Source organism: Eucalyptus grandis, chromosome 9 (assembly GCF_016545825.1).
Source record: "Eucalyptus grandis isolate ANBG69807.140 chromosome 9, ASM1654582v1, whole genome shotgun sequence".
NCBI lineage: Eukaryota > Viridiplantae > Streptophyta > Magnoliopsida > Myrtales > Myrtaceae > Eucalyptus > Eucalyptus grandis.
In genome coordinates this window covers 28323043-28337865 of record NC_052620.1, presented here as the reverse complement: position 1 = coordinate 28337865, position 14823 = coordinate 28323043, and the positions used below count along the sequence as shown (strand labels likewise).

General features: G+C 42.1%; 2 protein-coding genes across 3 annotated transcripts; one reads left to right on the top strand and one right to left on the bottom strand.

The window, feature by feature from the left end:
- Nucleotides 1-287: 287 nt before the first annotated feature.
- Nucleotides 288-2772, bottom strand: LOC104419107 (pentatricopeptide repeat-containing protein At3g26782, mitochondrial). The gene is given in 5 exon segments (XM_010030649.3): nucleotides 288-1588; nucleotides 1736-2128; nucleotides 2131-2390; nucleotides 2393-2434; nucleotides 2437-2772. Coding segments are annotated over 5 exon segments (1971 nt in total). The 5' UTR covers nucleotides 2669-2772; the 3' UTR covers nucleotides 288-544.
- A 6261-nt stretch (nucleotides 2773-9033) lies between these two features.
- Nucleotides 9034-14745, top strand: LOC104419106 (aspartokinase 2, chloroplastic). 2 transcript variants are annotated; one of them, XM_039301514.1, is made up of 14 exons: nucleotides 9034-9348; nucleotides 9649-10227; nucleotides 10330-10412; nucleotides 10499-10539; nucleotides 11015-11169; nucleotides 11463-11612; nucleotides 11694-11789; nucleotides 11994-12110; nucleotides 12427-12546; nucleotides 12617-12709; nucleotides 12788-12910; nucleotides 13149-13265; nucleotides 13999-14061; nucleotides 14422-14745. In XM_039301514.1, the coding sequence occupies exons 2-14, from the start codon at nucleotides 9820-9822 to the stop codon at nucleotides 14557-14559; spliced, it is 1704 nt and encodes a 567-aa protein (XP_039157448.1). In that variant the 5' UTR covers nucleotides 9034-9348; nucleotides 9649-9819; the 3' UTR covers nucleotides 14560-14745. The 2 variants fall into 2 exon arrangements, with proteins under 2 accessions (XP_039157448.1, XP_039157449.1); XM_039301515.1 differs by having other exon boundaries at nucleotides 9035-9348; nucleotides 12788-12904.
- The last annotated feature ends 78 nt before the right edge of the window (nucleotides 14746-14823 follow it).

Sequence of the window (14823 nt, the reverse complement as noted above, 5' to 3'; positions counted from 1 at the left end):
TTCAGATTTCTCTGAATTCATGAGCAATGTTTTCGACAACATATCCTGATTATTCACCTGTCTAGGAATGTGCACCCTGTGGATTGAATCTCAAATTTTCAACTTTTCCCCCTTAGGCTTTTGTCGGTTGTGTCAATTTGACAACAAGTGAAGGATGTTACTATGATTTCACCAAACTGCTTGTTTAAGCACATATTACTGTTTATAAGTAAATCACTTCTCTTAGATAAGGACAGTTTCCACTTCAGAAGCAATAACCACCTTGGCTTATAACTCACACACCAAAATAGTAAAATAAAAACGGGTCATAGCATTTTGCTGAAAAAAGTGTGACATTCAATAGTAGTCCTTGCAGGAACTTCCATTACCAAGCATCGAGAACTTTCTCTTTTTCTAGATTCCACATACTATATATGATGCATGACCCAAGAATGTAACCCTAGACTCAAGTTTCTCTGATGTTCTTTCATCATCCTCATCTAAAAATGAGTTGCTCAGCATCTTGTGTTTCCCACTCTTCACCTGCCTCTCAAATTCCCACCCATCACCAGTAGTCCCCACATGAACACAGCCCATTTCTAAAATGGTGAAATCTTTTTGCATCTCTTACCACGATTTCTCTATTAAAAATCTTGGATATCAATTTGATCACTGTATGGCAGTCAGTACAAACTCTGAGATTCTTAATGACTTGAATCACTGTACCAGGAGCTGAATTCATGATCCCAAAGGCAACAGCCAATTTTTCACTGTGAATTTGAAGGGTGATTTCTTTCTCTTCATGCTCGACATCATGGACAACTGATGTAATATTGGGTAAATAACCAGCTTGTTTCAATTTCACATATATTTTCTCCAAGTATTCATATATCTTCTCATGCTGAGGGTGCCCCTTGTCTCCCACTAAAAACATGTGTACCCTCCCTTTAAGTTCAACCAAACTATAACCAGGAGTTTTGACTAGCCCACGGCTGTTCATTATTGCCCTAATCCTCTCCACATCTTCCCATCTTTCAGCATCAGCATAAATGTTACAAAGCAATACATAGTAACCACAGTTATCTGGGTCTAATTCAAATAACTTGCTCGCTGAAATTTCGGCAAGCTCAACATTGTTGTGAGTTCTACAAGCTCCAAGCAAAGAACCCCATATAACGAAATCTGGCTTCACCTTCATTCCCTTAATTAGCTCATAGGCTTTATTGACATATCCAGCTCGCCCAAGAAGATCGACAATGCAACCATAATGCTCAATCCCAGGTTCAATGTTGTACTCACGAAGCATGGAACTAAACCAATGCCAGGCTTCATCAACTAGACCAGCATGGCTGCAAGCAGCTAAAACTGACACAAAGGTCACGTAGTTAGGTCTAACCCCAGTTCTAATCATCTCATAGAAAACTTCTAAAGCTTCTCTGGCACGGCCATGCATTCCATAGCCAGCAATCATGGTGGTCCATGTCCGCACATTTTTGTCCCTCATGCGATCAAATGCCCCCCTTGCCATTTCAACTCTCCCACATTTGCAGTACATGTCAATGATTGAGGTGCCAACAATGACATTGTCCTCCAAATCCATCTTCATGACCTATATAAAGCACAAGGTTTCAATAAATTCAAACTTCGGATTGACAATTACTCATTTGTCTGGTGAAACATATTTCCTCAAGGCTAACCTGGGGATAAAAAATATTATGCAAAGTGTATTTACATTTGATATCCAAATTCCAAGTACCTGATCATGTATGCACTTTCCCACACGTAGAGCACCAGAACACGCACAGGCTAACAAGGCAGCTGAAAGTGTCACAGCATTGTAATCACTGTCGCCATCCTTTATCATCTGGGTGAAAAGTTGCAAAGCCTCCACCGCATGTCCATTCTGTGCATACACCGCAATCATTGAATTCCAGGAGAAGTCATCTTTTTCAGTCATTTCATCAAACACTTTCCTCGAAGTAGCCACCTTGCCACACTTTGCATACGCATCCATCAAAGCATTGCCGACGCCCAAAACACCATAGAAACCTCTTTTGACAACAAACCCATGAACCCCTTTGGTAGTTACCTCATTGGAAGCATGAGAACAAGCTGACAGCACAGAAGTCATGGCCACAGAATCGACAAAACCTCCGCATCTCCTCCACGCTCCCTCTCCTCGACCAAAAACTCTTTGAAAAGAGACAGCGCTTCGCACCCCTCATCGTTCTGAACATACCCAGCGATCATCGACGTCCAAGAGACAACATTTTTCTGAGGAATTACATCAAACACCTTTCTTGCATCCCCCAAGTCGCCACATTTCGAGTACATATCAATCAGAGCCGACGAAACGAAAAGGTCAGGCTCGTACCCAAACTTCAAAGCCTGCTGGTGGGCCTGCTTTCCGGAAAGAGGTCGAGCAAGGCAGAGCACGACTTGATGGCGCAGGGAACGTGGAGCGGTTGGGTTTGAGCGAGGCCCTCCGCATCGACGCGAAGGCACGGAGAGCCTCGACCGAGTCGCCCCCGCGAGCCAACTCGGCGATGACCGAGTTCCAAGAATGGACATTGGTCCTGTCGACGTACTTGTCGAACAAGCTAGCGACGTTGGCATCGGTGGAGTAGCGGCTTCTGAAGAAGGTGAACGAAGGTGCCCCACGAGCGATGGGTGCTCGGGGCGACTTCATTCATCAGGCTTACGGCCCTTGATTGCCTCCTCCTCTTAGTTATTAATCTTCGAAGCGATATGAGGTAGGGATGATGTTTATACATAAGAAAATGCAAGGCTAGCTGCGTAACTTCAGACCCTTTTCATTGGCATATGGCTAAATAATCTAGTTCTCTTTAGTTTTTCATTTCAAGTGAACAATATGCAGCTCAAAATAAAAATTTTTTTTTTTTTTTTTTGGCTCCCCTTGCTCTCCTCTTGGTTGATTAATGTATTTTCTGAGTAATTATAACTAACACCACCAGTGTTGTGTAGCGTAAAAGAAAATTACCTAGGCAGTATCATCCATTATTGATTTCAGAATGCAAGTCGTCATAATTCCCAAATCCAGAATGGTTTGGGTTTGTGTGAAATTTCCTTTACATCGAGGACGTATGATCTATCGTTCCTATATTTATATTTTGTCATGTTCACAATTATGTGTGTATTTGCTAACTAAAGGAAAATGACATGACATAAATTGTTCATAAACTTTTGCATAGTATATAATATAATATATGAATTTTTAATTTATTAAATGTGATCCATGAACTTTAACCTAATGTGTATAAGGTCCTTAACTCTTAATTTATTTAATGCAATCTATGAACTTTTGATACATTTTTCAATTTAGTTCCTAGATCATATGAAAATATTCAATGTTATCATTGATCTTAAATTAATAAAAATTTTACTTTGAGCATTTTCATATAGCTTAAGGACTATTTTGAACATATATTAAAAGTTCAAAGATCGCATTGAACAAATTAAAAGTTTTGGTCTACATTAAATATTAGATTAAAATTTAATTACCATTATACATTGAATCAAATTTTATAGATAATTTGCATCATTATCCCACTAATTAAATTTTAATAAAAATTAAGGTGATATTATTTAATTTCTAAATCCGAGTGCATCTAACTACGTAAAAAAAAAATGAATATGTCGAGAAGAAATGAGAATGGGAACTGAGAAGAGAGATGCAAGACAAAAAATCAGTGGTAAGGACGTAGTTTTCACGAGGGCCACGACATTCCACAATCAAACTATGTTCTCCCGCGACATTTTCAAAGTCTATATTTTGGTTGGACTGATATACCTTCAAAAAGCTCTACAGTCTCCGTGAAGATTCTCGAAAAGTATGGCAAAAAATTCGGTAGGCCAAATTAGACAACGTAAGAGAAGTCCGACTCACTCTTCTTTCTTTCGTTTCTACTGTTTTTTTTTTTTTTTTGACGCATTGATTATTAATATTATTTTATTATAGTCTTTGAAATATATGATCTACCTCTACTAACGTCATAGATAATTTTTGTTATTTTAGAGCGTAAACTGTACTTTTATAGTTTCCAGTTGGAGTTAACATAAACTATTCAAAATTAGCTAATATATAGAGAGAGAGAGAGAGATCAGTCGCTTATGGCTTTGGAAAATAAATATATGTGCAATTCAAATAAATGGCTAAATTAGGAAGGAAAAACCTTATTAGCTTTACTTGCTTAAATTATGGCAACGATGTTAAAGTTGCCTTTTCTTATACGAGGTTATCTTGTTAAGTACACAAAATTACAAACTCATTTTCCTTTATCTCAACTCAGCAAATTACATGAGTTGGCAGCCGGCCAACTCGGGCAAATTAAGGACGATTAGAACTTGACAAAATCTGATCTAACCTCGCTTTACCTAGAAATAGGATCGGTTGCCCGACTAGTTTCTATAATTATATACATTTTACCAATCCCATATTGATAAAACTGAAATTCCATCAACTGAAATTCCATCAAAAAGAAGAAGGCAGAAATCACACATGTCCAAATTCTTGTGGTTGGAAAATAGTCGAAAAATCAAATCTTTGAACATGGCATGTATGCATTGATTCATTCAGACAAGGAAAGGGAGAAGTGCCAAAAAAGTCATAAACCTTTTACCTTTATGCCAATTTACTCCTAAACCTTTTTTTGGTGTCGATTCAGTCTTAAACATTTTCATGTTGTGCCAATTTAGTTATTTCCGGCCAATTTTGGCCGGATTTTGCTGACTAGACGCCGACCGGTTGATGTGACTTGATCGGCGTTGACGTGGACAATTTTTAATAATATTTTAATATTTTTGAATTTTTATTTTTATTTTTATTTATTTTTTATTTTTATCTTTTTCCTCTGGCCGATCATCGAGGTCCAGCAACCGACCAGAGCTGAAGGCCAGTGAGGGCGAGGCCGACCTCACCAGCCACCTCGCAGGCAAGTGTCACAGTCCGTGAATCCTCCCGTACTCGTGACACTTGTGAGTAGCGCTTGGGATTATCTGGTGAAGAATGTGAGGCAGAAAGGTAGAACACAACTGGTCCGTAAGAGTGGCATCAGAATGGTTGGTGCTAGGAGTTCTAGGATAGAAGGATTACATCATTTAGGAGTTCTGAAGACGGGGTAGGCCTTTCGTGCACAAACTGGTTGGGAGCTGATGCCGCTCTCCTAACGAGGCCATGGCGGCGGCCGAAACCAGGTTGTTGTGCCTAAAAGAGAAGCTGTTGCTTTACTCGATGGACTAGACGCCCGAGCGGGTTCGGGTATGGTAGGATCTTGTACGAAGAATCATTCACCGTATTGTTTGTAGAACAACTAAAGAACGAAGGGCTGGCCTGGCGATTTCGGCTCGCTAGGCGCCCGCAGGTCGTTCTAAGGCCAAGGAAACTCTCGGCCCGTGACACAAGGCCCTCACCTATAGGCGACGAGGGCAAGCCTCGCCCATGGCCGGATCTGGCGAGGTCGAGCCTCGCCGACCATGGGTGAGCCTCGCCGCGAGCCTCGCCCATGGCCGGTGAGGGCAAGCCTCACCCATGGCCGGATTTGGTGAGGTCAAGCCTCACCATGGCCATGGGCGAGGCTCGTCTCATCGGCCATGGGCGAGGCTCCACCCTCGCCCGCGAGGTGGCCGGCAAGGTCGGCCTCGCCCTTGCCGGCCTTCGGCTCTAGCTAGTCGTCGGACCTCGGTGACCGGCTAGAGGAAAAGACAAAAATAAAAAATAAATAAGAAAAAAATTCAAAATTCAAAAATATTAAAATATTATTAAAAGTTGTCCACGTCGGCGCCGATCGAGATCACGTCAATTGGCCAGCATCCAATCGGCAAAATCCGGCCAAAATTGGCCGGAAAGGACTAATTGGCACAACGTAAAAAAGTTTAGGACTGAATCGGCACCAAATAAGGTTTAAGACTAAATTGGTAAAAATGCAAAAGGTTTAGGACTTTTTGGCACTTCTCCCGACAAGGAAATATATATAAAAACAGTAGATCGACTAAACAAATTTCAATGATCTTAGTAATATATTTTTAAAGTTGAGCATGAATTGGTATAAGATTGACACAAGCATCGGTAAACTTGACCAATTTCTTAATCCAAATTTGATAGGTTTGGATGTTATGTATGTTAGTATATTTAGCAAGTGGGTTTTAAAAAAGCAAAATTCGATATAATATTGTCTAACTTAGACCCAACCCTAAGTACGTAAAAAAAATGGATACATTGAGAAGAAATGAGAATGGGAATTTGAAAAGAGAGATGTAAGAGACGAATTCAGCGGCAAGGATGTAGCTTTCACAAGGCCGATGTTCGTCCACGACATTTTCAAAGTCTACATTTTGGTTGGACTAATATACCTTCAAAACTTCCACAGTCTCCGTGAAGATTCTTGGAAAGTATGGCATGAAAGTCCCTCGATCAAATCAGCCAACGTAAGAGAAGTCCAACTTGCTCTCTCTCTCTCTCTCTCTCTCTCTCTGTTTCTACTGCCTTTTCCTTTCTAATTTTGACGCATTGATTTAAAATTTGTTTCTACTGCTTTTTCCTTTTTAATTTTGACGCATTGATTATTAATATTATTTTATTATAGTCATGAAATATATATGATCTATCTCTATGATAATTTTTGTCATTTTAGAGCGTAAAATGTATTTTCTTCATTCTTTCCAATTGGAGTTAATATAAACTATTCAAAATTAACTATAAAATACCAAGTAATACACACACACACACATATAATCACTTGCTTATGGCTTAGGAAAATAAATATACGGGCAATTCAAATAAATGGCTAAATTAGGAAGAGAAAAAACTTGTTAGCTTTACTTGCTTAAATCATGGCAACGATACCAAAGTTATCTTGTTAAGTACACAAAATTACAAACTCATTTTCCTTTATCTCAACTCAGCAAACTACATGAGTTGGCAGCCACCCAACTCAGCCAAATTATGGACGATTAGAAATTGACAAAATCTGATAAAGCCTCACTTAACTTATATATAGAAGTCGGTTGCCCGACTAAATTCTATAATTAGATGCATATTATCCAATCCCATATTGATTAAACTGAAATTGCGATAAAACAGTAAAAGAAGCCGAAGTCACACATGTCCGAATTCTTGCGGTCGAAAAATAGTAAAAAAATCAAATATTTGAATATGCTATGTATTCACTAATTCGTTCAAACATGGAAATATATACAATAATAGGAGATCCACTAAACAACTCTCAATACTTAGTAATTTATTTTTGAAAGTGAGCACACATTGATATGGGAATCTATCAAAATACGTCGTAGATCCATTTCTTAATCCAAATTTGATAGGCTTAATTGTTACGTATCTTAGTATATATAGTAAATGAATTTAGAAAAGTAAAACTTAAAATAACATGGTATTAGTTAGATCCAATTCACATTTGTGACTCTCTCGTATATACTTGACCTTGCACTTACTTATTTCGTGTCCTCACCTTAAATATAATAATTTAAATTGAATTTAGTATATAAATGAGTTGGGTCAGATTCAAATGACTAGATTTGTATCAAAACCAGTAAAATAAGTTAAATTAAATTGGGTCATTTCAAGTTGACTCGCCATTTCACAGGCCTAATGGCCAGAATATGGCTGCGTTTGGGAGTAGCTTCTCAAGGCTACTTTGAAGCCCCAAGGATCTTTGAGCCAAGTATGGGGTGTTTGGCAAAAGAATTTTCAAGGCCCCTTTGCAAAATGTCAGCCTTGTGAAGGTGAAAGCCCAAAAGGCGGTGGGAGGCTGCCTTGGGCTTTCAAAGCATGCCGAAAATGCTTTCGAGGGCGAGGGCTAAAAAAAAATTTTCTTCCCAAATTATCCTTGTTGTTTCTTCGTTTTTCCGGTTTGCCCTCTCATCGTCTTCTTCTTTTTGGGTACTTGTTCATCTTCTTCGGGAGACCTTGCTCGCGCCGGCCCAGTGGCGGCCCTCGGCCAGCGCCGGCACCACCCGCCACGACACCGGCACCCGAGCCGCCAGCTGCGACGCCGGCCCTCGACCCGCGCCCAGACCACCACCCTGTGGCGACCCTTCGGCGGGTCGCGTGACCCCGCTCGAGAGGTCGCCGCGAAGGTTGCACCGCGACCCATTTGGTCGCAGATCGGTCGCCGGCCGCGACCTTCGCGCTAACTGCGACGGATGGGTCGCGGCCGCGACCTTCGGGCGACCTTCGCGAGGTCGCGACGCAGATCTGCGTCGCCGGCCCGTGCCGGGCGACCTCCGCGGAGGTCGCGACCTTCGCGCGACCCATCCGGTCGCAGACTGTCGCGACCACGCCGGCCGCAACCTTCACGCGCGACCAGATGGGTCGCCGGCGACCTCTGCGGCGCGGTGGGTCGCCGGCCCAGATCCGGGGTCGCCGGAGGTCGCCGGAGGTCGCCGGGGGTCGCCGCCAGTCGTGGAATGCCGCCTGCCTTTGCTGGTTTTCATTTTTTTTTATTTTTCTTTTGATATTTTTTTTTTTACAAAAGTCATTTGTCCCCCAAACGCTATTTTGCTCAAAGGTACTTCAAAGGGCTTTTAAATTATAATTTCAAACACAGGTTTGCAGTTTTGGAAACACATTTAACTCAAAGATGCTGCGATTTTCCTAAAGACTTTCCCCTAAAAAAAGTCTTTCCAAACGCACCCTATAGCATGCCGCGATTAAAAAAAGAGTCCAAGTCTTGTCTTGGCCCGCGAAACGACATGGAAACGCCAAGAAACGGAGGAATCTCTGTACGCCCGCTGGATACCGACAGTGGCACGCGCGTGGGCCCCGCCGCGTCCGCTTCGGTCCACGATTCAACGTGCCCCCGGAATCACGTCCCGCGCCCCACTTATTCGCGCCCGCCAGGGAGAGATCCTCCGCCCGCCGTCCGATCCCCCACGCGGCGCGATCTCGGGCGCCCACAGGACACCGGCTGCAGTAGGCAGGGGTCGAGGCTAGCATGTCTCGGCCGGTGGTCCGATCTCAGCCGTCCGTCCCAAACGGGAACTCGCGCACGAGGGTTTCTGATTAAAAGGGGAGGGGAGGGAAGGGAAGGGAAGGGAGGCTCGCTCCGCAAAATAGCAAACGCGACTCCAGACGCCACGAACAACGCGTCGTCGATTCTGAGCAGGCGAAGAAGATATTGGCTCCCTCGCTTTCTCTCGCTCTCCCTCGCATTCGCTCGCGGATTCATCTGCGAAGCTCGAGGTCGCCGAGCCGAGCCGAGCCGACCTTACCTTCGAGCTTCCGAAGCGGCACCGTCGCGCGCGCCGCGGATCCTTTCCCGTCGGCGGCGCTCGTTTCCCCGCTCGGAGGAGGCGCTCTGCATTTCCGTTCCTCCCCGGGGGTTTGATCTCGAGGTACGTTCGTGGTTGCCGAGGTTGCGGCGGCGATTTTTGAGCTCGCGCTTCTGCTCGCGACGGTTCTGTACGGGATTTCATGGCTGCTGAATGACATGTACCGTTGTCTTTTTCTTTTTTTTTTTGGCGCAAGCTGAGCGTACGCTTTTTGGATGAGGTTTTGTTTTCTGTTTGATTGAGCGAGATTGATATGCGGCATTCTGGTTTGGAGGGAAAACGCTGGTTCTAGCTTTCGTTGTGTCTCGCTGTTTGTCGGCTCGTGTCTGATTGCCTCGATTCTTCTGCTCTTGCCGTTTGCAGGAAGGTTTGAGATCGAGCTGTTAAGCGGAGGATTCTTTCGATAGTTTGCTGTCGTTGTTGTCATTTATAAGGATTTCATACCGTTATTTTGGAAAATTTGTCGACATAATCTCGCTCGAGCCACCTTCGGTTGTTCGTCTCTAGGATTTCGGTTCTCTATCTGCCTTAGACATGGCCACGGCAATGCACTTGACTAGCGTCAAAACTTCTGGCTCCGACTTGCTCGCTCCAAGGAGTTCTTCACGACAAAGATGCGTACTGCCTCAGCAGCTTCATTTTGCAACTTCTGTCGGTTCGAGTTTGTTGTTGTCTAGGAGTGTGAAGAAGTCTTGTAGGAGCGGAGTTTTCAAAGTGTGCTGCGCAGGAGCGAATGTAGATGTCCTGGAGAAGAGCTCGGCCGTAACCCAAGGCTTTGGGGATTCTGAGAATCAACTTAACTGTGTCATGAAATTTGGTGGCTCTTCGGTGGCTTCTGCTGAGAGAATGCGCGAGGTTGCTGATCTTGTCCTCAGCTTTCCCAATGAGAGACCTGTGATTGTTCTATCTGCGATGGGGAAGACAACTAACAATCTTTTACAGGTATGTGTCAGGTCTCAGTTCATTTCGATTTCTTGTGCCTCGTTTAAGATTTGCCCTTTCTGCTAAGAGTGATGTGAATAATATACATGTACTTCATCTCAGGCTGGAGAAAAGGCTGTCAGTTGTGGTGTTACTAACGTGTCATGCATTGATGAGCTTAGCTTTATAAAGGAACTCCATCTGCGGTATGGACATCCTTTCTCTCCTTTTGAAATAATTTTATTAAATGCAAGACTTTTCCTTACTGTCCTTCGACTTGCATCACCGGTAGGACTGTGAAGGAACTTGGAGTTGACGAATCAATAATAGCAAGTAAGTTTCCTTACTAATCATCTGGAGTTGGCCTTTTAAGGATTCATCATTTGTCTAATGAAGTTGACATTGTCATTGACAATGAATGTGGTCTCTTCAGTAGTTTGACTTTGCAAACTCTTGCAGTCAATTGACCGATTACTTTTTTCATTTTTAGCTTCTTTTTTTTTGGTCATAACCACCTATGAATCAGGTGCCTGAATATTAGACCTTTGAGCGAGAATTTTCCATATAATCCCTGCACGCTTTTTTGGAGAATTTTCTTGTCAATTTTAGATGACATGTTGATTTGGAAGTTATCTATCTAATGGCTACAGTATTTTAAATATTTTATGTTGATCCAAATGTGATTTATGGGGATATTTCACGGTGCGGCCTATAAACACACCTGATTGTAAAGCATTCTCATCTTCTTGTACTTAGGCCTTTGAGAATATTTCTTAAGCCTGTCAATATTTATTGAGAATTTATGCAGCTCATCTGGAAGAATTGGATCAACTTCTGAAGGGAATTGCCATGATGAAGGAGCTCACATTACGGACTAGGGATTATTTAGTTTCTTTTGGGGAGTGCATGTCCACGAGGATTTTTGCTGCCTATCTAAATAAGATAGGAGTAAAGGCCCGACAAGTATGTTCTATTTTCTTACAGATTGTGGTTTTGTTGTTGCCTAACTGGTCTAGAAAAGTATGGCCCAACAAGTACGTTCTGTTTTCTTATGGATTATGGTGTTGTTGTCGTCTAATTGGTCTAGAAAAGTCTAGTATAACTGGATAAGACACGTGGGATAGGCACTAGATGGTAATATCGAGGGTTAAATGTTAGTGGTCTAAGCTAGCTTCCATAGGCATTTCTTTTGGAATTTTCAGGACAAACATTATATGTCATCACAATTTTTTCTAATGTCCCGGCTTCCTTTCCAGTATGATGCCTTCGAAATTGGATTTATTACCACTGATGACTTCACCAATGCGGACATCCTGGAAGCAACTTATCCAGCAGTTGCGAAGAGGTTACATGATGATTGGATCACTGATCCTGCAATCCCGATTGTTACTGGCTTCCTTGGAAAGGTGCTATATTGGCCAATAGTAGTTGCAGAATTTCAACAAAGTTGTAAAAAATGACCAATTATCAAAATTATTTTGATGTAGGGCTGGAGAACTTGTGCAGTGACCACGCTGGGTAGAGGTGGCAGTGATTTGACAGCCACCACTATCGGTAAAGCATTGGGCTTACGCGAGATCCAGGTTAGTGAATAATGGCAAATGCTGAAGTTACTTGTTAGAAGCATTGCTTGAATTGTTCTGCCTTCAATTCAAGTCAATTATTAGCTTATACATTCTGCAAGGAGAGCATTCTAATACAAGGAATTTGGTGAAGTTTTATGTGTTTCTCTTGCGGTTTGAATGGTATTGAAAGTGGATAAGTACAATTGTGGTTGTGTACCACAGGTGTGGAAAGATGTTGATGGTGTCTTGACATGCGATCCCAACATATATACTCGAGCAGAGCCTGTACCATACTTGACCTTTGATGAGGCAGCTGAACTTGCATATTTTGGCGCACAGGTACTGCTCAATAATTTATTCTCACTTAGTTAAATATGCCCTATTTTTGGAGAAAATTTGAATTAGGTATATAACTTCTCCTATGCGTTGTCATAGGCTGTTATTTGGTGTTCTGTTTGTGCTGATTAACTTTAAACTGGTATGGCTAGATATAACCTAAAATAAGAGGATATATCTCTGGGCATAACAATTGTGAGGCAGAAGGCATTGCATTAAGGGCTGGACCAAAATATAAAGGACAGAGGCATAATATAGGAAGTTTATGTGGGTGATACAAGCATATTTCTCACTATAATATTGATTTTACCTTCTTCAGGTCCTACATCCTCAGTCAATGAGACCTGCCAGAGAGGGTGATATTCCTGTGAGGGTTAAAAATTCCTACAATCCTAATGCTCCAGGTACCCTCATAACCAGGACGCGGGATATGAGTAAGGTTTGTGGCAGCATTAAACCTCTGTTCTTTTGGGAACTTCAAAGGAAATTAAATCTCATTTTACCTACAGGCAGTCTTGACAAGCATTGTTCTCAAAAGGAATGTTACTATGCTGGATATTGTCAGCACTCGCATGCTTGGTCAATTTGGCTTCCTTGCAAAGGTAAGTGAGCTGGCAACAGTTCTTTGCTTCTGGCGATCTATTTCTGTCATTCTCTAACCTGAGTTTGTGTTCATGTAGGTCTTTTCTATCTTTGAAGATTTGGGCATATCTGTGGATGTTGTTGCTACTAGTGAAGTCAGTATTTCATTGACTTTGGATCCATCCAAACTCTGGAGCAGAGAGCTGATTCAGCAGGCAAGTGTATGGTTCCCTAATCCTGTCAAAACATAACTTCAAACAATCCTTATACAAAAATTTCAAATAACAGCATATGTGCATGAAATTGTCTAGATCAGCTGGTTGTCTGTGGTATTTTGGAGATCTGACTTCCATCTGTTGCATGCTCACTACTTGCGTCTTTTTTCCTTTGCAGCATTTACATTGGTTGTCCTCTCACCAATCCTTCCATCTAATGTTACTGGCATATTTTTCTGAGCAGGAGCTTGATCATGTGGTGGAAGAACTCGAGAAAATAGCTGTGGTGCATCTCCTTCAACGCAGATCAATCATCTCACTCATTGGGAATGTACAGAGGTCATCACTTATACTAGAGAAGGTACTGTCTCACCTTTGGCAGAAACCACACATGAGTTTGATGATGCCAGCTGTGCTCGTGCATGTTGCTGTTGCTGCTTAATTTAAAACGGCCATGAGTTTAGATATAAGCCAGCCGCAGCCCCATTTAGTTAAAAGACCCAAAAGTTCGAAATTGCCTGAACTCAATTTGTTGAGTTGGCCTTTATACCCCTTGCTGTTTGGTGTCTGTCAGATGTTATGATTGTATTTTCCCCTGTAGTGGAAAGTATATCGCGACCATTGTGGTTGCTTTTCCCTAAGAAGGATGTGTTAAAAACTTTTGTTCTTTCTTCCTCTCGACAATATGGCCTGACTTTGCTGAAGTTGCATCTTTATTTTTGCAACCAATGTAGAAATAAAATGACCAGAAATGACAGGACGCATTGAAAAGGAAGCATAGCGATTGTCGGGAAGGTTCAAAGGGGCAATTGGTCTAGTGAGAGCTGTGTCACATCAAAGCTTAATCGATGTTATCTTGGTTTTTTTATCATTGAAACTTGAGAACCACTCTTTTCTTATTTGTAGCATTTGCAAGTGTCAGCACTGCTTATTATATGTTTAGCTTTTGTCAGCTACAAAATATTTGTTGCTTTTGCTGTTGAATGTCGTCCATTATTGCCTCATCTGTGCTTTTTTGCACCCACATAATCTGCTGCAAATTAGCCAAACATCTCTTCATTTTGTGCTCCTTTTATCGATTCATTTTGTGCCAGGTTTTTAATGTTCTACGAACCAATGGAGTAAATGTCCAGATGATCTCTCAAGGAGCATCCAAGGTATTGTTTAGGACAACTTCAATTCTTTCCTTATGTGCTACTTCCGGATGTCTTGAATGATATATCTGCAAGTGTCAAGGGTGTACTTTTCAAGTTGGGAGTGGTATACACAGTAGGTTGCCGATTACCCTTAATAGTGCAGCTCCATTTTCCATTTTTATGGACAAATGTGTTTATCAGACTTAAATGATGGGAAGGACCTGGCCAATATTTTCTTGTAAGATCAGACCACTGCAGTTTTTATGGAAGCTAGTTTGTTCGACTGGTGGCGTTTATAGAGGATTTGATGCTGACTGACTATGCTGCCTTTTCTAGTCCTCATACCAAGCGATTTTCCCTCTTCCTTTGACCATCATGCAGGTCAACATCTCATTGATCGTGAACGACGACGAGGCAGAGCAGTGCGTGAGAGCTCTCCATTCGGCATTCTTTGAAAGTGACCTGCCCGAGCTGGATCATGGATACAGAAGTGGAAATGGTTCTGCAGCCACATCATGACACCTTACACGGTGCTGGTTTGGCAGTCTTCAACTCTTTGGACCAATATTTGTTCTGATGACCTATTCTGCGAACTCATTTCTGGGTTAAGGTCGAGATGTAACATTCTTGGGCTTAAATGTAAGGCGTGGTAGCCCACGATATTGATCGATAAGTCCATTAATTTATCACGATTTTCATTTAGAAGGTTTTGCGTAGGTAAAGTTAAATTCTCTTTCGAAGGTTCGGCCGCAGGTAAGGTTAATTTCTCTCATCCTTAGACCA

Excerpts from the sequence above, each read along its gene's own strand:
- LOC104419106 (XM_039301514.1), top strand. The coding sequence starts at position 9,820 with ATGGCCACGGCAATGCACTTGACTAGCGTCAAAACTTCTGGCTCCGAC. Across the intron at positions 11,613-11,693 it reads TTACTGGCTTCCTTGGAAAG|GGCTGGAGAACTTGTGCAGT; the intron begins GTGCTATATTGG and ends ATTTTGATGTAG. Across the intron at positions 11,790-11,993 it reads TGGGCTTACGCGAGATCCAG|GTGTGGAAAGATGTTGATGG; the intron begins GTTAGTGAATAA and ends TGTGTACCACAG.